Source organism: Theobroma cacao, chromosome 2 (genome assembly GCF_000208745.1).
Source record: "Theobroma cacao cultivar B97-61/B2 chromosome 2, Criollo_cocoa_genome_V2, whole genome shotgun sequence".
In the NCBI taxonomy this organism is placed as follows: Eukaryota; Viridiplantae; Streptophyta; class Magnoliopsida; order Malvales; family Malvaceae; genus Theobroma; species Theobroma cacao.
In genome coordinates, this window is record NC_030851.1 from 40,752,874 (window position 1) to 40,775,615 (window position 22,742).

Consider the following 22,742-nt stretch of genomic DNA (forward strand, 5'->3'; position numbering starts at 1 on the left):
GTTATATGATATAAAATGATAAATAGTATTTTAACTAATAATGACTAATCAATCATTAATCATAAATATTTATTTGACTCAAAATAAAAATATAAAAATTTGATTCAACACAATAAAAAAATAAAAATTTATTTTAATTTTTTTGAATATTTAAAGAGATTTTTTTAGATATTATGTTTAAATTTAAGTGAATTTAAAATTATAAAAATGTTAACAAGTTAAAAAGTTTATCATATCAATTACAAAATTCACAAAAGGAATCACATTAAGAATCTTATAGAAGGTCAAATTAATACGGAGTATATTTTATCTCCATCCTTCATAATTTTAATTTTTTTACATGATATCTCATGATTTTTTTTCTTATCAACATTATGTGGATAACTTTTGTTACAGTTAGAAGATTAAATTATTAATTTATTAAATAAAATTAATGGTTTAACCCTTTGTAGGGATAGAGAAGTTATTCTCAAGATGCAAATGGAGGAACAGATTATTAACCTAGAAAAATGAAATTACAAAATGTTATATGAAAAAAATTGAAATTAGGGGCGATCTAGATGTAACTTACTCAAAAACCTTTGCGTATTTAAGCCCATTGACCGTTGACCAAATACATGGTGGGCCTTCAATCCAAATAGGCCCATCATCATGGGCCTCGAAATCCAACTATTACAAAAAAAATTCAAATTTGCAAATAAAACAATAAATAAATACAAACGAACATATTTCATTTCTCTTTCGTTCTTTCTTTTTTCTCGCGATACGGCCGGCGGGAAGGCTTCGAGATCGGTAAGAACCGCTTCCATTTCTCAGTTTTATCGCCCTTCTCTAACATTTTTCAATTTATTATTATAAATAAATATTGATTTATTTAGTTATTAATCTTTGACTTGTGTCAACCTCCGTTACTCTCATGTTGTGATTCTCCCGATCTTACAGTTCCTGGTATTTTCAATTCTCAAATTTCCTATTCCGTTCTCCTTGTTTTTGTTTTTCTCCTCGGAATCCAAACAAGGCAGTGGGATTTTAGCTTGGAATCGGTGTTTTCAGCATTTCTTTTTTCATTCTTGTTTATTTTTCGTTATAACATTTTTTTTCAGTTCCTGGATTTGAATTCTAGGGCCTCTTTTGGATCATGCTGTTTGGAATTGATCTATTTATCAAATTTTATATGTTTTTATTGCTGAGAAGTTTGAAGAAGAATGCGATGAATATAGTTAGAAGTATTGTGGATGGAATTATGATATTTAAGGATAAAAAATGAACACTGTTATAATATAATTTGACATGACTCGTGATTAATGATTGGTTACAGTTTTTTTTTTCTGTACTCATGCAGATATAACAAGTCGATTGAAGCTGCCAGAAATCGATTTAGGATGTCTACGGCTGAAGAACCGTTGTATCCAATAGCTGTCCTTATAGATGAGCTAAAAAATGATGACATTCAACTACGTTTGAACTCAATCCGTAGGCTATCAACGATTGCATGTGCTCTTGGGGAAGAGCGAACCAGGAAGGAATTAATTCCATTTCTGAGTGAAAACAATGACGACGATGACGAGGTGCTTCTTGCAATGGCTGAGGAGTTGGGAGTGTTTATTCCCTATGTTGGGGGTGTTGAGCATGCACATGTTTTGCTGCCACCTTTGGAAACCCTTTGCACTGTTGAGGAAACCTGTGTGAGGGACAAAGCTGTCGAATCATTGTGTAGAATTGGGTCTCAAATGAGGGAGAATGACTTGGTTGAATGGTTTATTCCTCTAGTCAAGGTTAGACATTTTTTTTTCTTAATTTTCTATTATTTGTTTTAAAGCTATTTCTTCCTACTCGTTAGTGAGATTTAGCTGCTGTTTTTGATGCAACTATAAGTTTTAGCAGTGGAAAAAAGTTTTAAGGTTTTCTTAGATGCTAATTACATGCCAAAAACTGTTTGGTACAGGTCTTAGATTGAGGTGATGAATTTAGTTAAGCAAGCTATTTAGTAACTGCATACAATGAATTTTAAAAAGCCTTTCAACTTCTGCTTTATGATCATAATACACTAACTATTTGTGAAACATTGCTAATGTGAAGGACAATTTAAACAATAATACTAAGGAAATTTAAATAATAATAATAAGGAGTAACATGATTTGTGATTAAAAGTTTTTAAAATGGTTCTGAATAAATGCATTTTGCCTTAAGTAAGAAGTAGGCTCATCCATATTCAATACTTTCCCTTTGTCACTTAAAAATATCCTTTCCAATTATTATTTACTTGCACAACCAAACATGCTTAAAAGATCAAATCACTACAACTGTTAATTTTAACACTTTATAATGTTATCAAACACCTATCTACAGCTAATATTGCTATTCTTCTGGTTAGAAGTTTTCTTCTATTCCCTCCCCCTCTCTTAAGCATGTTTGCAGACATTCATGGACAGAAGGTAAAGAGAGTGGATAACAATGAAAGGGAAAAGGGAAAACAATCTCATCTTATATACTGGAGTAACTTGCATGCGGACATTACTTGTATTTGCATCCTACATGAATGTGTTTCCTTCTATTTTCATGTGTCATGCTAGTTCTTATTCACATTATTCTCAGTAACTGCCATGTTTTTTGATATTTTTTTATAATTTATATTTAAATCTTCAGAGGCTGGCTGCTGGTGAATGGTTTACAGCTCGAGTTTCAGCTTGCGGGCTGTTTCATATTGCTTATCCAAGTGCCCCTGAGATGTTGAAAACAGAATTACGGTCAATATACAATCAGTTGTGTCAAGATGACATGCCTATGGTAAGGAGGTCTGCCGCATCAAATCTGGGGAAATTTGCTGCAACAGTGGAATCTGCTCATTTGAAGGCTGACATCATGCAAATCTTTGAGGATCTTACACAAGATGGTAATTTGAATATTTAAGACTTGATTTAAAAATCTCCCTACTTGTTAGGTTTGGTTACATTATGTATCCACAGATGGATACTGCTTTATGTGCTTCTTCTCCTTCCCTGCCCCTTCTCCATGTTTAAAGTAAATGAATTTGTTGCTTAAATAGTGGAATGTAGTAAGCTTAGATAGTGTTTTTCTATTTGGAAATAGACTAGTGTTTTATAGAAAATTTGATGTAGGGCTTCTTAGCATTCTACATCAAAGTTATTTTGTGTTAGCTGAAAAAAGTAGAATATTGTTGGGTGTCAATCTAGCAACAGCTAAAAGGTTAGTCATCTTCCCATGGCTGCTGCAACCTGCAAGGGTATGGGCATAGGTGAAGACACCTGATAGCTTGGCAGACAAGTCTCAGCAGCAGAAATGTCAAACTTCTTATATTGAGATGGATCAAATGTGCTGTTTGTTCAATTAGGCAATAAACAAAAAAAGAAAAAAAAAATCTTCTTAGAGCCTTTCTTTTGGCGTATTGGAAGATTGACCAGATGTCTCTTCTCTTGAAGATACTCTTTTAATTCCAGGGGAACTTTAATTGTCTCCTCAATTAGATTGGTACTATATAACTTACAGGTTTAATAGCTAGTCTTACACCCAAGGCCAAAGAAACCCTGCAATTATGAGAACAGGGTGTTGATTTTCAAATTCAATACATTTTACGAATCTTGGATTTATTATGCAGGAATTGTTCAATTATAGGTTCGTGATAAAAATAGTATTAGTAATAGCTGAACTGTTTTTATATCTTACATTCATTTGTTGTGAATTTACGCTAGAAGCTTTTATTAAATTTGTATGTCAGATCAAGATTCAGTTCGATTATTGGCTGTTGAGGGATGCGCTGCTCTTGGAAAGTTGTTAGAGTCCCAGGATTGCGTTGCACACATTCTCCCCGTTATTGTCAATTTCTCTCAGGTATATGCATAGCTGATGTATATTTCTCTCGTTTACATTAATTTTTTGTGAATTTACAATTTTGTTTCTTGCTTGTCTTTGTTTCTGATAATTTAGTAGGGCATGTGTTATGGAATAGTTAAACTGTTGATAACCTTGTGTTAATTGTTGCCATGTATTAGCATAGTTTTGTGGCTGGTCATTTGTACTTTTTCTAGTAGTAATGTAATAGTTTTTGTTGTTTTGCATGATCTATGGGCATCTTAATCAAAACACATAAGCTATGGTTCATGGTAACACCAGTGGCAGAAATTGTACTTGGGATTGTCTACAAGCCAAAGACTTAGTGGAGTAAAAGGGTTGGTCAATGATGGAATTTAAAAAAATATTGAATAAAAATGGAAGGTTTGTGGAATAGTAGGAGAAAACTGTTTACAGATTGGGGAGAAGTAATTCAAGAGTTATCCAGTTGATTTAATCGAAGACAAAGTTTTGGAGTTTTACAACTAATGAGAATGACGTTATGAGATTGGTGGGATTGCACCTATGTACTTACCTTTAAAATAATCCGAAGTTAGATGAGGGTAGCATGAGATTTTCAAAAATCAAAATAGCTTTGAAGAGGGAAGGATGAATGAAACCTTCCCTGCTGCCTTCCACCTTTCTGTCCACTCCAAACCAGCCCATGGAGGGACTAACTGACTTTATTTGGCAAAGGTAGTGCGAGAGAGTGAGAGGAAGTCAAAGAAGAATGCGATAGAGGTTATGAGGAAGGACATTACCGGGCATGATGAATTTTTAGTGTTGACTGTATTGTTAGTCTGCTATTAGTTATTCTAATATTTTCTTTAAAGCCTTACTGACTTTTGACTGTATTGAAGCCTATACTTTAGCCATGACAAGGGTTCTCCTATAGAAGCCTTGCAGGGTTCACCCACTCATAGTTCATTGTTTCTTGGGTGCTATTCTGTTATTTCCCCCATGGCCTGGAGTGATGTTACAAGTTCTTAAGGAATTTGGGTTCAAAATATGTTTTAAATGAGTAGGAATACGATGTCAATTGCTAGGGCCTAGAAGTGCATACTGGCACTCTTTTGAGAGTAAGGTGTTTGGAATTTGAAGAAAGTTTTGGCATGATCAATATCCTTTTCTTTAAAGCTTCATTTAGTCAGAATGAAGCATGGAAGGACATGCAAGAATAATCAGCTAAGTTGGTTTGATCATGCAAAATAAATTAATTTATATGCCTTGAGGAACAATAGAAACCGATTTTTGTGCCACTTAGGGGTTTGTTCGAGTTGATCAAGTTAATGTGCCTCAGATCAAAGATGATATGGATCAAAACTGTAAGAGGAGACATGGGGCCTGTTTATGTATATTAAATTTTTAGCCCTAACTAACTTTTGTTGAGGTGGAAGTTTAGAAGTCAGTCTTTAAGTAGTGACTAAAAGACTTCATTCTATTGTATTAGCAATATTTATCATGTAGTTATACTGCTGATTTGATCTATTTTCATGATTTATTAAACATTTTTTTAAAGGGTGTCGGGGAGGGAATGCTATTGGGTGTCCTGAGTATTCTGTAGCATATGAAACAATTTCTATGAATGGTTTCAGGCATCTTTAGCCTGAAAATAGTTTTGTTGATACTACATGCTCTTATATTTGTTCTATTTCTTGTATCTAACAGGATAAATCTTGGCGTGTGCGTTATATGGTTGCAAATCAATTATATGAGCTTTGTGAAGCTGTGGGGCCAGAGCCTACTAGGTATTTATTTATTGCTGATGCTATATAGATTGACTTTTGCCCCTTACCAAACGAGGATGTAACCATATGTATCACTATCTTACAAGGTTACGTGATCAATGGTTCAGAGGGTTTTTATTGTGTTTTGGCCAGTAATTATGATTCTTTATGTTATTTTCTCTTGATTATTAGTCACACTAACCTGAGGTGGTCTTTGTTTGTAACATTTTATTTATGTTTAAGGACGGACTTGGTGCCTGCATATGTGCGGTTACTTCGTGATAATGAGGCTGAAGTCCGCATAGCAGCTGCCGGGAAAGTAACTAAATTTTGTCGAATTTTGAGTCCAGAGCTTGCAATCCAACACATTCTTCCTTGTGTGAAGGTACAGACGTTTATGATTACTTAGAAGCTTCTGATCCTGTATGACTTTATGTTAGAGAAGAAACTTGTATTTGTTTCAAGTGATGTTTAATATTGGTCATCTACTCATCTCGATGCATTGCAAACGCCCTTTGCAGGACCTGTCATCAGATTCTTCCCAACATGTCCGCTCTGCTTTGGCTTCAGTTATAATGGGAATGGCTCCTGTCCTTGGTAAGGTAAGAACATAAAGTAATTCCTCGATGAGGAAGTATGCAAGAAAAATTCAAGGTTCATTTTATGCTGATACAAGCTAGAAATGATTGATTTTACAAAAAAGTAGCAACATAAATTTTCTCCTACAAGTGGATTTGGGCTGATATGAGGTCTTTTTATTGTTATTGTTAAGTTGTGTTTGTTTTAGTTGATTTCTCAATGTTCTTGCTGGATGCATCAAGATACTGGTTTAAATTGCTTTTATGGGATTATTGAACTTCATCTGATGGTCCTTGCAGGATGCAACTATCGAGCAGCTTCTTCCAATATTTCTCTCCCTTCTGAAGGATGAATTTCCTGATGTGCGCCTCAACATAATCAGCAAGCTTGATCAAGTTAATCAGGTTTGGCACCATTTAAAGCTTCACCGCTGTTTTCTGTGTGTGCTGATCTGCTTATTTTTTGCTACCTTAGTTGTTTGGCTTTTGCTTGAGATTGCAACTTTTATCAAACAAACAAAAACAGTTGAAGCAAAATGGCATCAGGGTCTCAGAAGTGGCTACTAACAGTGAATAGAATTAAGTTTTAATCACAACTTATTATTTGGTGTACATGCTATCGGTGCATTCTATGTGTAACCATTATATTCAAGTTAACTGCATTCTCTTAAGCAGCTTTCAAGTTGTTAAATAAACTTTTTCTGGCAGGTTATTGGAATTGATCTATTGTCCCAATCCTTATTACCAGCCATTGTTGAGCTTGCAGAGGATAGACATTGGAGGGTTCGGCTTGCAATAATTGAGTATATACCATTATTGGCAAGTCAGTTGGGTGTTGGGTTTTTTGATGATAAACTTGGTGCCCTTTGCATGCAATGGATGCAGGATAAGGTTGGTGCCTTCCTATCTTGCCTGTGTAATAGCTATAAGTTTAAAGGACTTGTTGCTTTTCTGTATTCGCCCTTGCATACAAATGTTTTGTTTGCATTTTTCTGTACTCTTTATGTTTTTATATCTTATTTTCTTTTGTTTTTAATTTAATCTCCTTAGAACCTTTTATGTATATGTATGTTTCTCTCTTGATTGTTTAATATTTGCTTTAAGTAGACTGATATTTTTGGGGACTATGCATTGAGAAAAGACCCAAAATGGGATCTTCAGGTTATATTGCTATGGAAGGCTTCATGATGGGATAAGAAAATTTAAATTTTTAAATAATTAAACGATGGGATTCCTGATACTGTTTATTAATTATGAAATATTCTGCCCTTCTAAGATTGTCTGGTTTGATAATGTATGAGTTCAAAAAAAAGTGTAGTAAATCCATCCATATCTTTCGTTGGTTTAGTTCTGTATTTATCCTTAGTTATTTCAGAATGCTTTTGGCTTGTGATTTGTACTATAATATAGGAGGCTATGAGCAGCCTGTATGTTGAAAGGGGAACATATTTAGGGCAGCTAGATAGCGGAAGGACTATATTGCTGGCAAGGAGGGAGTAAACTTCTAAAAGTCTATTTTTAATATGTGAAGACTTTGCTCACTGCATTGTTAATATTTACTTCCTGATGGCAAAAAATGATATGATTTTAATCCAAGCTCTATTTTGCATGGTATTATTGCAGGTTTATTCTATTCGAGATGCAGCTGCTAACAATTTAAAGCGTCTTGCTGAAGAATTTGGCCCAGAATGGGCTATGCAGCACATTATTCCACAGGTCTGTCCAATAATTTTACAATTGATCTTCAGTAAAAAAAAGAAAATGAATAGTAAAGTGAAAGAAGAAAAACCATAACAGTTTTACTGCTGAAAGTAAATAGATGTTTGTGCTAGTCGTTCAAGCTTTGCTTAGTTTTTATGAGAATTGTGAGTGGCAGTTATGCTTTACATAGTTTTTGCACAAAGTCCTGCTAGGTCTGTACTGACCTTTTTTCTTTTATGCTGTGCACTAACACACTTTGTTTTAGTGAGAAATGATTTGATAACTTTCGTGTGGATTTTTGAATAGTTTTTTCATCCTTTGGCTTGTTGATAATCCCGATGCATATGTTCTTGTCATTTTGTTTGACCTTTGCATTGTGTTTTGGTATTTGTTTTGCCCTGTTTAATTTACTTATTATTCAGTTTACAGTTTTGTTTAACATGGAAGTCAGGGTCTTTCCTGAGCAGGTATTAGAGATGGTTAACAATTCGCACTATCTGTATCGGATGACCATTCTACGTGCCATTTCTCTCCTGGCTCCTATTATGGAGTCAGAAATAACATGTTCTAAACTGTTGCCAGTCGTCATCAATGCATCAAAGGACAGGTTTGCAAAATTTGCAAAATCAATGGGAAAAGTTTAGTATTCTGATCAGAGCGATCCATAATTGACAGACCGCATTTTTGCTTTCTGCAGGGTCCCCAACATTAAGTTTAATGTGGCAAAGGTTTTGCAGTCTCTCATTCCCATAGTTGATCAGTCTGTAAGTATTCCGATTTCGATCATACTTTCCCACCTTTTTCCCTTTTGTATGTTTTCCCCCATCTTGTTTCCACCTTTTTCTTTTCTAATTGGTTTGCACTGGCCTACCGTTTGTTGCCCTAGGTGGTGGAGAAGACAATCCGTCCATGCTTGGTGGAGCTCAGCGAGGACCCAGATGTTGATGTCCGCTATTTCGCTAACCAAGCACTTCAGTCTATCGACCATGTCATGATGTCCAGCTAGGATAGACCTGTTTCACCCAATCATCAACGACCTCGTCACCGGAGGTACTTTATTCTTCCTCATTAGGTTGGTTTTCTCTTTCCTAATGCTCTGATTGGTAGCTTTGTTGTATCATTGTGGCTGACCATATGCTCAAGCTTTTTTTGGCTACTGAAAATGTGCTCAAGCTTGAGAGGCATATCCCTAATTAATTTTTTATATATGTGATTTTTGTTGTTTATATTCTATTGATTTTTTTTTTTTTTGGTTTCTTATTTCTTTTAATATTATAGTTTTTTCCTACAATCTATTTAAAAGTCTAAGTATAAAATAATAATTAAAAAAGTCAGCCGGATTGAGCTTCGGTTTGACTTTAAAAGGTAGGTCCGATGGACTTAACCCAAACTTGACCCGGCCCAACCCACGGACACCTAGTGATTGGTACGTGTTAGCCTTGGGCCAACTAAAAGATTAGAAACATACCTCTTCTGATTTCTCGTAGAGAAAAAAAACAGAATAGTGCTTTGATTTTGTTGCATATAAAAAGAGAAATGAAAAATGAGGTTCAGCTGTGCTGCGGAGTGGCGACCACCATGTGAATCTCAATTTGTATTGCTGTGCTGGGGGGCATTTGAATTTGAAAGGAAGTTGTGCCTAAACTCCATACAAAAAGACTAGTCTGTTATGTAAAAGAATAATTTGAACTTTGGAGTTTGAATAAAAAAGAAAGTGTTTGTTTTCTCCTATGAGAAAATAACAAAATAAATCTTCGAGTATGTAAAATTTTAGTATGCCTTTTTTTTTTAAAAAAAAATACTAAATTATGTATTTTAAAAATATAAATAACAGTTAAAATTTAAACTTTAGATCTCGAGTTTAAATTTTAAATTGAAAACATCGTATGTATGCAAAAACACTAATAAAAATTTTTTTTATAAAATTGAAAAAAGAATACCTACGTTTCTACTTATAAGTACGATATTGAAATTGAAAAGTAATAAGACATCAAGTTGAACTCGGGAATGATTTTGCCTAAGTGTAATAAATATTTGGAGCTAAGTTTGTCAACTGGCAGCAGACCACACGTACTTGTCACAGCATGTGTATTATCTTACTTTTTTTTTTTTTGAACATTTGAGCATTTGACATTAGTACATGAATTTCTTATTTAAAGAATAAGATTCGAATCTTTTTTTCTCAATTAAAAAAAATCTACTATTTTTTTTAAATAGTTTTTTAAAATTTTTGTTTGCCAAATTTCAAATCAAATTATTGAGGGAATTTTTAGTTGCCAATCAGTTCATGTAATTATGTATCAAGTGGTTAATCAGGAATCAACGGACCGAACATAATTTCTTTCTCGTTTAATAAAACATTAATTGTAACTTATATTTATAGACATTGATTTATTAAAATGTTGTATATTTATGTCGTAAAAAGAAAATGTATTTAATGTATAGTTTATATAATTTTGTAAAATAGTACATTTAAATAACTTTACTCCATCTAAAAAAACATTAAATATTAAACTTCTAAAAAAATATCAAATTTTGATATAAAATACACTAAAATAAGAAGTCTTCATTGACAAAGGCGAGTGCTACTGAAGGCTTTTATTTTGGTGGTTGAAGCATTTGTCACCTTGGACTGGTGGCTCAGCCACATTTAGCCCAACCACCAAAGCTCTCTATTCATTACCATAAATAATTATAAATATACATAAATATAGAAGACCTACCACAATGAAATATTAATTCATTCGTGAACTCATAATGACAGTCCCTTCGTCATTTCCTTGCAAGAAATACATGCTATTCCATCGATAATTGTCGACGGAATTTTATCGACAGATTTAATTCCGTCAATAATATAGAAGCAACCCAAGATGAAGAACAACAAGAAATCCCAAACGATATTAATTTGTTCTGAAATTCGACAGGTACTCATCATCATCATCATCTTTATTTACATATATAAAAGTAATCTTGATCTTGTCTCTTTGAAAATATACTTATAGATCATTTCTTTTGGACATGTTAGATATACATGGAACATTCATTTGAGCAAGAATATCAAGGCATGAAGGAAAACATGAAGGTACCAACAACGAGGTTGTCAAGAACCTCGACCTCGGACCTTAACAAAGGTTTAGGGTTGTTGTGGTACCTTTCCTTCAAAAGTGTATATACAACCTCCCCATATTTGGACAGTCGGACAAATTATGGTTATTCTCAAACCCTAGACTCGAGACAAGTTTAGACTTTTGAATGACATGGTACTTTCCTTTCTATTTTTAAGGTGATCAATATGTCATTTTCTTTTTAATTTTTATGGTAATAAATACTTGTCACCCTACCACTTGGTAGACATCGACGATTGAGTTTATTAATATATTTTAAAATTTCATTACACTCGAAAAATCTTTTGTCAAGATTGTGATATTTGATACGATCACGTATCAATTAATGTTAAATCGGTTGATATTAAGTTCGAGGATTGTCAAATTTTTTATATTAAGGTTAAAGATTTGTGCGGATACAAATCAAAAGATTAGTTCGATAAAAAAATAAGGGTTTAATTCATAAATGAGTATAATTCGGAAACTTTTTTATTGTTTAAGTTTTTTTTAATTTTTTTTACATATATGTATTAGTTTATACCATTGTATATTGAATCTTTACTACTTGTCTATAATAGACAAAAGATTTATATTATGTATGGTTTGCATGAGTAATTTCGAGTAAATTGCACTACAAGATCTTACTCTCTTTTAATGAAGGTTTTATTATTTTGCTTGTTATCTTTCCAATTATTGTATTTAGAGTAATTATTAGTTCATAATAACTCAACACCAAGACTTCATGAGGCGCCTAACTTAGGTGAGAAAGAAGCAATAAACTTCCCATTTTTGATGTCTGATTATGCTTCTGCACCAGTTTCACCCTAATTTTTATAATCAATAAGCCAAATACTTGAATACCAGCTTCACCCTAAATTGCCCAAACAGACATCCGTGGTAAGCTTGAGAAAAACCATTAGAAGCTAGGAGACGATCCCTGTTTGATGTTAGTGCTTTACTTTAGTGATGATTCGCTTCAAGTTTGGTATATATTATCAAGAAGAAAATATATTCCAGGGGAATCCCCTACAAAGGATGGTTCCATATCCCAAGCATCGAAGTCCAGGCAACTTGTCGAGTTCCATTGATGAAATCCTTGAGCATTAAGCTGATTCCAAATAGCAATCAGATCAGTGTGGGGGCCAATGGCCATGTTCGATGGTTTCCTCTAAGTCTCATTGCAACAATGGGGCAGATGCCATTGCCTATAATGCACAAGTCAAAAGGTTTCTAGTAGGCAGATAACCTTAAGACAATAATGACCAATTGAAATAAATCCACTTTTTGGGTAAGTAGGGAGTTTCTCCATGTCCAATGGGTAAGACGAGTTACATTTTTTGCCATGAAGAATAACTATTTCCATCTATTACTCACAAAAAAAGAACAAATAGAACACTTCTATACAAATTAATTACTTATTTTAATTATTTTAAAAGAGAAATTTGGACTAACTTTTCAAATAACGAAAATAACTTCCAACCATGCATATAATTTATAATATATGTTTAATTATATAAACAAGTACTTAAATTTTAGTCTTCCTTTGGTAACATTCATTGGAAGAAAGCCCCCGAGCAAAGATGTCATGTAAGAGAAATACAGATGTCATGTAAAAAAAATACAAATCTTGGAATTTTTTTTTTTCACATATTCAAAATCACAATATAAAAACGTAAACAAAAATAATATAAGATCAAAATCAACACATCGCAACTCACAAATCATTTTTGTCTATTCTGTTTTTTATAAAAAATGGGTAAAATGACTAACTTCTCTAAAGAAAACACCTGTAGTAAAATTAAGCACGGTATCTATTTAATGAAAGAGTTTTCATAATTTTCAAGATCTTTTGAAGGATTGGAAGGAGTTATATATGGAGTTAGGGTCCACTCTAGAGAAAACTATATGTTAGTGGCCATTACAGTGCATAGGCCTCTCTTTGCTGTTCTTATTGCTCTATATACGGAAGCGCATATCAATCAATCAAATGACAAAAAAAAGGGACCCTTTCCACCACTTAACAAACTAGAGATATAAATTGAATTACACTTGTCTATACACGGAATTTCTGAATTTAGGGATGTACATTTCACTTTTCCTTAGCACTAGCTTTTGCCTATGACACACAAACTACACTTAGATGTTTGGAAAATCAAAATATAAGGAAGATCATAATCACTGACAGATGAAGGCCTTGATATGGCCAATCATTTCATGGGTTCGAGTTTGTGAGAGCTGAGACTTGCTAAGGACCTGAAATGCATGACCAACACCTCCATACAACACATGCTCCACCTTCTTCCCTGCTCTACCCAAGGCAGTGCAGAACTCCAGGTTCCTGTCTTTCAATATATCCATCTCTGATACGCACACTAGGGTGGGCAAGAGCCTCATCTCCTCCATTTTTGCTGACCCTTTTCCCAAAGGATTGCACCATGGATGGTCACGGTTGGAGCCACATGGCAAAGCTAATCGCCAATATGTATCCGAAGCTGCTAGGCTGAGGGCAGAGCGAGGCGATTGGACCATATTCCTTTCGGAATTCGTACGTGTTTCTCCTCCGACAAAGGGTTGTATTAAGATAGTACCATTGAGAGTTAAAGGGTATGGGTTGTGAGAGCCAAGTCTTGCGGCCACATTGTGGGCGATATTGGCACCGGCGCTGTCACCGGCTAAGAAGACGCTAGAGAAATTGCAGTGGTTTGACCACCATTCACCGGATCCATTCCATGCTTCCTGTTTTAACCACGTAAGACACTTGAACCCATCTTCATAAGCAGCAGGAAGAGGGTTTTCTGGGGCTAAACGATAGTTAACAGACATGATCAAGCAACCAGCTTTGGCTGCTAGCTTTGCTAGAAACTCGTGGTAGCAACTCCAAGCAGCTGAGCCGACACAGAACCCTCCCCCATGGAAGTAAACGACCAAAGGGAGCTTCCGATTGGACTTGGGGACATAAAAACGTGCCCAAACATTTGTGAACTCGTCAATAACCATGTCTTTCGATGTCACACCAAGCTCTGGAGCCAATGCAGTGCTAACATTCGGAACGATTTGTGGTCTTTCCACATGTCCATCTTTGGACACTTTGATCAGCCCTGGAATCTCTTCTACCACAGCACCATGTTGATTCGAGCCTCTCCCTATCTGCATGCCTAGACTTTGATGATCCACAGCAATGGTAGCCATTCTTCTTCTTCACATAGAATGAAAATCAAATTAAACAAGCTAATCAGAGATTGGAATACTACGGTTGCTTAAGACAGCTTATATAGGAAGCTACGACGAAAGGACATAGAGAAAGAGAGGTGCTCAGAATATCCTTGGCTGCCAAGTGGGCAATTGGGTAGAAGCCACATGTCTTCACATGGAATCAAGGTAGGGGGGTCTAGCGTTTTGCCTGAATTATTGTGGTTATGCCTTTGATCTTTGTTGTCAAGCACTTTGAGGCTTTGATGGGTTTAAGTTTTTATTATGGTCCACTGTCATGTCGGAGCAAATTTTGGTCGGCCTGATTGCAAAGGAAAAATTAACATGACATTTTTGAGTTATGAAAAAAGAGGTCTTCCCTCAAGATTAAAATACTAAGAAGTCAATCGAGGCCCTGGAGGTCTGACTTTTAAATTTGGTCATACACGTTTCTCAAGCTCTCCACGAGGTCCAGGCTTTAACTATGATTAGTTTTTTCAAGTTTAGAACCCTCTAGCCTCTAGGTAATTCCGCTTATCTCATCTCCACTACCATTGCAATAGCCTTAAAGCCGCCATCCCCACTGATGTATGACAAATAACAAAAACATTGAACTTATGCCACAATTCAGGGATTAAGATATTCATCATGCTGACCAGGTTGAATCTTTTAGATCTTACGTTTCAGTTTCCTTCCTCACATTTCAAGAAAGATTAACTCAACTCACTCGTTCACTGATAGACCGACAAAAGTTGAGATTCCGTGTACAATAAATTTCTGTACTTCGAAGGGTCTCTCTTTCTTCTGTCAACCTGCGTTCTGGACGTATAATTTTCCATAAATTAAAGGCCTAAGTCTGAAGAATTAGGAAGAGATATTCAAGCATTATACATTGTATCAGATAGTTTTGCAGCAGTGGAAAAAACTTTCGCTTTAGAATATGTGGCCTGATAATGTTGACGATTTGAGAGACAAGACATGTAGTGGCGTCAAAACACCGCTGCCCCAAACTTTATAGGTGGCCTCCCAATACCATCTTTTCAAAGTACTGTTTGAGTCATTTTTCTATCAAATTAGGGGAGAAGCCATTCTCAATTTCTCTGCCACTGACTGACAGACATGTGAACCTTTAGGATTGGAAAAGTCTTAATCATAAAATTCTAAGTATATAGATTGGAGAATTTAGGTGAGCTCGAGGTAATTAATGATCACACTAATAATCCTCTTACTATAAATTATTCACATTATTGAACAATTTTTAGGATTTATAATAAAAATTATTATAAGTGATATGAACAATTTTTGAACTAATTAGAGATTATGTATACAAAAAGGAAAGAATATCTAGATGATAACTAATGGACTACCATGGAAAATGCTGTTCAACTAATGGACTTTTTTTTCATAGGCGAAAAGGTACTTTAGTTTTGTCGATAAGGGCTTAGGATAGTCATGGTGTCATTGATTCACATTCATGCATGGCCATTGAATTGGGTGTTTTCAAATGGTCAAAAATATCTCATTTATAAAGTAATCTCAATATTCAATATATAGTTATGTTTGTATGAATACAAACGACAAAGAGCCTACCTAATAAAGCTCGGGGCTAAATTTTATACATACACATTTATCATTGAGTCAAAAGTTCGGATAAAAATTAATAAAAACTAAAGTAACGAAGATCTCTGCCATTGAGCCTTGATCTGTTTCTGTTTTTTGATGTGTTTGTTTCCTCAATAATTGATTCCAAGTATATATGGGGAAGAAAAAAGAAGAGAGAAACAAAAGACAGTGCAATTAAGATATTGGTGAGGATGAAATCTTTTTAAGTACATGCAAATGGGCAGCTATCCTTTAATTATTCTTCAAACATTTGCATTTCCCTTTGTTCTTTTTAGACTACTTACACTGTACCTCAAAGTAGATAAGAAAGAAAAAGAAAAAGAAAATCAGGTGATGTTCACGTGGCATGGAACAATAGAATAATTATCACCAATTATCCATGTAGAAAAAATAAAAAAAATACAATCCGAATATTCAAATTCTTCAATGCCAACAATTTGAATCCTTAATTTCTAGAATGTTTTATTTTATTATTGTTTTTTTTATATATATTTTAAATAATCCCCTCTTGGCTTTAGGTCACGGAGTCAGGGATGCCAATTTTCATAGGTTCTTCTTTCTCTCCAGCCTTGCCCCATGAAGTATATATATATATATATATATATTCATTCTTAATAGTAGTAATTTGATAACATCAATCATTAAGTAATAGAACAGTGTAAATTATCGTCCAGAAGTTATTATATCAATTGGAAAAACTTAGATAAACCATACATAAGTCTCGCTGGTACTCTGTTTGCACACCTACCCACTTTTCTTGTTAACAATTTGCTGCCTTACGTCGGCCTTTTGAAATTTATGGGCTTAGAGAGAGATTAAGAAATATCAAACGATGGAAAAACAATGACAGAAAGTGGGAAATTACTTAGTTAGAATGTGGTTCATGCATGCTAAGGTTTGACGATATTTGTATACAGTGTAGATTAACAGGAAAAAAAATGAAAAATAACTAAAATTAAATCAAATCCTTCATTAGTTATTAGCTCTATCGAAACATGCCGACTTGTATTGATGGAGGCAATGCAGACATTCGTTTCTTCCTTTCCATGTTTCCATGCCACCCTATGCCATCATCATAAACAAAATAAAAAATAAATCAAAGTAAACACAAAACATATTCATTACTGGTCCGACTCTCACAATCTAATAATGAGTTTAACTCAAAATTATGTCATTTGTGAGTAGTTCATGTCTTTTTATTGATTTCTGAGAGTCGGATAAAGAAGATATTTGATCTCTAAATGTATATACAGACTTATCGACATGTCGAAACCGCGATTTTTGAGCTCTCTGTACTCTTGGCACAGTGCACATTCTTCACAGCAACAATGGATACAGCAATCGGTGCAAGGGCTCTCCTTCAAGAAATATTGCCCTCTCAACTTGGATCGATAGAAGCATGAGTACAAGCAGGAGCAACCCGTCACACACAGTATCAACATGTAAAGTGCTCCGCTCACTCCACATGCTGCACCAACACACCATTTTTGGATTAAAAAACTTATAATTTGTTGGCAATTAAAGGGAAATTCTGCGTGATTAAAAGAGTAATTTCTATTTTTTTACAAAAAAAATTACAGGTAGATCCTCTGTCAACTATTTCTGCAATTCGACCAAATGTTACACATGGACACCAACAAGTCAAGCAACCTGCCATATTCAATCAGATTAGTAATTTTGTCAAAGAAATATAAAATTCAATCATATTCAACCAATTTTTAAATCGAAGAGGCCATGATCAAAGTGTAACTTACAACTGTTACAATCGTCGCAACAATCACAAAGGCCAGTGGACCATGGTACTGGAGAATGAGAATCTGGATTAGGAGCAGTTGGAGGATTCGATGGCTTAGTTTTGTTCAATGGTAGACCAGTGGTTGTAACCGTTGAATGCTCCACGTGAGAAGGAAGGGACGCTACCGGAGGCGATGGTGGATATGGAGGCGCTGTGGGTGTCGGAAATGGTGACTCTTTTCCAAACTCCATGGAACTAGGAGTATACATTATGTTTATCAAGTGACAGGGAAAGATCGAAGAATTGGTTCCTATGTTCAAAAGTGTTTGGTTTTCCAAATTAATATTGCATTGAGGAGGAACATGTCGTTTCAAAGAAAAACAGTTGGGAAACCGTTAAAGCATTATAATTATTGATTTGATGGAAAATTACGTTCAAATAAATAAATAGAAAGATAGTCCATGAACACCATTGAAATAACTTATAAATTAATCTGTCATGCATGAAAAATGGATAGAAAGAACAATCTATTATGCACATATTCCGTTATAAAATAAAAATCAATTTGGTCAGCCAAGTGACCTCATTATTTATTCTTGGTCATTTTCTACTTTTTCCACAAATTTGAAGAATAATAGAGATAGAATATATAATGTTTTTTAGGTCATCATTTGATTCCTTGGGGGCACCATTATGGGTGAAATTTGTTGTTTATTCAGATTTCCATGGTGTCCTGTTTGCACCAACCCAAAAACGATTAAGCATGTTTTAGTTTTCCATTGTAAATATCAATTATCATGTGAATAGACGGATGAAATCTATGTATAAATAAATAAAAATGATTTTTATTTTTTTAGAAGTTTTTTTTAAGATATCGGCACCGCAGGGGCATCGACTCACCGAACGCAACTACATAAAAATGATTGGTATTGACGAAATGTGACTGGAAAAAAGGGTCTCCCAAGCCATGTGATGTTTAGCATATGAATACAATATGCTATGATCAAAATATGAATACAATCCTTCGTATGTTTGAATAAAATTACCAAGTGCAGGGTTGATCCCTTGGTTGTTGACTTCTCGATATTCTTGACGGAGAGCATATGGCCCGAACATGGTGTGAGCAATCCAATCTGAGGCAGGGGCCTCCACCAACCCAAAACGCCGCCTCAGCTTTTTACGATAGGGGCCAGACACCAAGCAAGGCGCTAAAGCATAGATAATTCCACTAGTGGCACGAGCTGCGTTTTTATTCGTTGCACAAATTACTAGTCAACGAGCTGCAAACCAAGTGGTTTCAAATGGGAAATTCATATTCAAAAAATAAACCAAAGTTTTAATTAATGGTATATACTGCTATTACTTGTGTGCCCGTTGTGTAGGACATCTGCTATCTGCCCAAAAGTCACACAAGGGAACAATGCTAGCTGTGATGAGAGCTGCAAGAACATTACAAGAAATTAAACCCATCAATAATCCTGCTTAAGTGTTTGATACCGTAGGGCTAATATACATGAAACGGGTTTGATTTTATTGAATTTTTTTAAAAGTAAAATCTCATGTCGTTTCAAAATCTTAAGAGAGAGAGGGCATTTGAATAACAATTATCGGATCAAATTTAAATTTTTTTCAAAAATCATCATGTATAAAAATAACAAAGTGACCATATAGTATGATAAATTTCAAATCTCGAAATAAAATTTCAAATCTTGTCCTTTGGAGTAACGTGAAATTATCTTTGTTACTATCTGGTGAATGTTACTCTAAATCAACCTCAATGTTACTAATTTATCAAACATCAAACTAAAAATTAGACAAAGTCAACGGCTGGAAGTACAAATTTAATTATGAAGATGAGCAAACGAAGGAACTCACCGTTGGTTGGATCTTCCATGCAATCAAAGAGCTCGGTGGTCCAAGGACCAGTGGGAACAACTTTGACTGGTGGAGAAGGCATTGGCAAGAGTCGCATGGGCATTCCAGCGGCGGCCGCACCACCTGCATTGCTTTGCAATGAGCCATTGGAGGGAATAGTAGTGACAAGTTGATTTTGTGGCATCGGCATTGGACGAATGCTTTGTTGCTATGTTGGAACCTGAACAACATGATTAACAATATTTTGAGGCTGAGGGTAAATGATGGCTTGCTGTGGGTGTGGCTGAGGAGATTGAACTGGCCGGAGCTGGGATTCCATCTGTATTCTCCCCATCTTCCTGATCTTGGGCAATTAGGCTTAGGCTTGCTTCTCCTTCTGTTTCTTGCACTGTAAATTACAGTAGACACACTTGATTCCTGGCTTGGTTGACTAAGGGTACCAAAAGCGTAATCAATTGTGATCAACTAGGTTTGTTTAGTTGACTTGTAATAACAGAATGTAAAACCATGGAATCAAGTAATTATGCTAATGATATTGCACCAACCACCGAAAGATTTCAGCAGTCCCAAGGCATGAAGCTGGAATTGACTTTATTTGATTAGCAGAGAATTGACTTTATGAGGAGCCATTTCATTTAAGCTAGCTAAGCTAAAATTGGAAAATTGAGATAGAAACATGCAATTAGCTTATCAACTGGTTAACATAGACTTTAACCGTATATATGTATGAATATATGTACCTATATTAAAATTTCATTACGATAAATATATATCTTCTAAACCCATCAAGTTAAACTTTTGAATTCAATATATATATTTGTGATAGACTTTGAAAACAACCTATTTAAATTACAAAATCTTAAAATATGGAGGAAATGTCTTTCGAGATATTCTATTGCATGGTTTTTCCATTGATTGATCCATTCATTCTCCTGGGCATTGGCTACAGGACAGGGAATTGCTTACACAAATGGAAAAATACTGTTAGGATAGTCTTGAATTGTGATTTAATTAGGATTGTTTAATTCTAATTAAATTAGTATACCTTACAAAATAGTCTTTAAATCTAGTTAGATTAGAATAACAATTCCTAATTCTATTAGGATAAGAATCCTAATTATATTAGGATAAGGTTATTGTATTTGATACTATAAAAGGACCCTATGGGTTAAAGAATAAGAATCACCTAGATTTAGAGAGAGTGATTTAGGTGTACGTGGGATAAGGGTTATGAGTTTGAGACTTGTTTTTGTAATCTCCTGATTTTTCTCTGTTACTGTGCCCGTGGACGTAGGTCATCCAAAGACCGAACCACGTAAATTCTTGTGTTCTTGTGGGTGTGCTTGATTTCTTTCTTTCTTTATTCTATTGATTGGGTTAGATCTTGGGCAATTCTTTAGAGACAATTCCGCAATTTCCCAACAAACTGGTATCAGAGCTTCAAGGTCTTGGATCAATCTGAATCTCGCTATGGCAACTTCGTCGACCAAGTATGAGATTGAAAAGTTTAATGGAAGAAACGATTTCAGCCTGTGGCGTGTTAAGATGCGCGCATTGCTAGTGCAACAAGGACTGTTGAAGGCACTGAAGGGAAAAGAACATCTTCCCTCGAATTTATCTGATGGTGAGAAAGATGACCTTATGGAAAAAGCACATAGTGCTATTCTCCTTGCTTTGTCTGATGAGGTGCTAAGAGAAGTCACGGATGAAGAATCTGCTGCTGCAGTGTGGTTTAAACTCGAAAGTATTTATATGACCAAGTCCCTGACGAATCGGCTTTATATGAAGCAACGATTGTATACTCTCAAGATGAGTGAAGGTACGTCCGTTAATACCCACATTGATGAATTTAATAGAGTTATTCTTGATTTAAAGAATATCGATGTTAAAATTGAGGATGAGGACCTAGCCCTAATTCTTTTATGTTCTTTGCCTCCATCGTATGAAAATTTCGTGGATACTATGCTTTACGGCCGAGACACTCTCACTTTCGAGGATGTAAGGGCATCTTTAAATTCCAAGGAATTAAAGAAGAAAGTTGGTGGTATTCGGAATGAAAATCAAGCAGAAGGTTTGGTTGTAAATAGAGGTAGAGGTAAAGAGAAAGGCTTAGACAGAAAAGGTAAATCTAGAGCAAAAGGGAAAACTTGCTGGAATTGTGGTCAGAAAGGGCATTTTCGTCAAGACTGTATCAAATTCAAGGATGATGAAAAGTTTAATAAGTCTGAGAATACTGCAAACGTGGTTGGAGATGACTTTGATACTTTTGAGGAAACTGATAATGTTCTTGCAATTACTAATTGTAACCTGATGGATACATGGATCTTGGATTCGGCTTGTTGCTTTCATATATGTCCTAGGCGTGATTGGTTTACAACTTATCAATCTGTTAATATGGGCACTGTACAATTAGGAGATGATTTCTCTCTCTCAGTTGTTGGAATTGGCACAATTAGAATCAAGATGTTTGATGGTATGGTAAGAACACTTGAGGTAAAACATGTCCCTGACATGAAAAAGAATTTAATATCCTTGAGTTTGTTAGATAAGAAGGGCTACAAATATAGTGGCCAAGATGGTGTCTTGAATGTATCTAAAGGAGCCTTAACTATCATGAAGGGCAAGTTATCCGGTGACCTTTATTGTCTAGTGGGAAACACGGTCATTGAAACTGTTTCTGTGGTCTCATCTAATGATCCTGAAGATGATGTAACACGTTTATGGAATATGAGATTTGGTCATATGAGCGAGAGAGGGATTAGAAAACTAAGTAAGCATAGTTTGCTGTGTGGTCAAAAGAGTGGAAAGCTAGATTTCTGTGAGCAACATAGAGTGAAATTTAGCACTAAAACTCATCAAACCAGGGNTGTTAACCACCTTTTTTGCATTGGAAGGTATTGATCAAGAAGCAGACTAAGAAAAGGATCGAGAACTTTCGAACAAACAAAGGTTTGGAATTTTGCAAAGGTGAGTTTGGTCTATTCTACAAGAATGAGAAAATCGTTAGACATCGCACTGTCGACAGAACACCATATCAAAACGATATTGTAGAATGGATGAAGAAAACGCTTTTGGAGAGAGCAAAATACGCGTTCTCAAATGTTGGCCTAACCAAAATATTTTGGACAGAAATTATCAACATGGCTTGCTACTTGGTAAATCGGTTTCCATCAATTGCAATTGAATTTAAGACTCCCAATGAAGTTTGGTCTGGTAAGCCCGCTGATTATTTTATATTGAGAGTATTTGGTTGTCCTGTTCATGTTCATATGAGTGATGGTAAACTTGAGTTGAGGGCGACGAAGTGCATATTCCTAGGCTATGCTTATGAGGTGAAGGGTTATCAGTTGTGGTGTACTGA

The 22,742-nt window shown here is 35.0% G+C and overlaps 3 protein-coding genes, 1 long non-coding RNA gene and 1 pseudogene across 4 annotated transcripts; 2 read left to right on the top strand and 3 right to left on the bottom strand.

The window, feature by feature from the left end:
• On the top strand, positions 734-9,081 carry LOC18610516 (serine/threonine-protein phosphatase 2A 65 kDa regulatory subunit A beta isoform). The gene is made up of 13 exons (XM_018116437.1): positions 734-792; positions 1,343-1,775; positions 2,647-2,893; positions 3,737-3,849; positions 5,518-5,597; positions 5,820-5,961; positions 6,098-6,178; positions 6,455-6,559; positions 6,863-7,045; positions 7,778-7,870; positions 8,323-8,462; positions 8,553-8,619; positions 8,742-9,081. The coding sequence occupies exons 2-13, from the start codon at positions 1,383-1,385 to the stop codon at positions 8,859-8,861; spliced, it is 1,764 nt and encodes a 587-aa protein (XP_017971926.1). The 5' UTR covers positions 734-792; positions 1,343-1,382; the 3' UTR covers positions 8,862-9,081.
• LOC108660753 lies at positions 10,469-11,251 on the top strand. Its single transcript, XR_001926427.1, has 2 exons — positions 10,469-10,779; positions 10,881-11,251. It is a non-coding gene; the product is annotated as an uncharacterized LOC108660753 (long non-coding RNA).
• On the bottom strand, positions 12,977-14,504 carry LOC18610517 (probable carboxylesterase 6). The gene has a single exon (XM_018114696.1). It carries the CDS (start codon positions 14,146-14,148, stop codon positions 13,135-13,137), a length of 1,014 nt encoding a protein of 337 aa, XP_017970185.1. The 5' UTR covers positions 14,149-14,504; the 3' UTR covers positions 12,977-13,134.
• Positions 16,635-17,821, bottom strand: LOC18610518 (protein PLANT CADMIUM RESISTANCE 11). Its single transcript, XM_007046213.2, has 4 exons — positions 17,526-17,821; positions 17,350-17,421; positions 17,027-17,239; positions 16,635-16,833 (listed from the first exon to the last, which is right to left on the bottom strand). Exons 1-4 carry the CDS (start codon positions 17,773-17,775, stop codon positions 16,757-16,759), a joined length of 612 nt encoding a protein of 203 aa, XP_007046275.2. The 5' UTR covers positions 17,776-17,821; the 3' UTR covers positions 16,635-16,756.
• On the bottom strand, positions 18,166-19,715 carry LOC18610519 (annotated as a pseudogene).

Excerpts from the sequence above, each read along its gene's own strand:
- LOC18610517 (XM_018114696.1), bottom strand. The coding sequence starts at position 14,148 with ATGGCTACCATTGCTGTGGATCATCAAAGTCTAGGCATGCAGATAGGG.
- LOC18610518 (XM_007046213.2), bottom strand. The coding sequence starts at position 17,775 with ATGTATACTCCTAGTTCCATGGAGTTTGGAAAAGAGTCACCATTTCCG. Across the intron at positions 17,240-17,349 it reads AGTTGACAGAGGATCTACCT|CATGTGGAGTGAGCGGAGCA; the intron begins GTAATTTTTTTT and ends GTGTTGGTGCAG. Across the intron at positions 16,834-17,026 it reads CGGTTTCGACATGTCGATAA|GGTGGCATGGAAACATGGAA; the intron begins GTCTGTATATAC and ends ATGATGGCATAG.
- LOC18610516 (XM_018116437.1), top strand. The coding sequence starts at position 1,383 with ATGTCTACGGCTGAAGAACCGTTGTATCCAATAGCTGTCCTTATAGAT. Across the intron at positions 2,894-3,736 it reads TGAGGATCTTACACAAGATG|ATCAAGATTCAGTTCGATTA; the intron begins GTAATTTGAATA and ends TTTGTATGTCAG. Across the intron at positions 6,560-6,862 it reads AGCTTGATCAAGTTAATCAG|GTTATTGGAATTGATCTATT; the intron begins GTTTGGCACCAT and ends TTTTTCTGGCAG.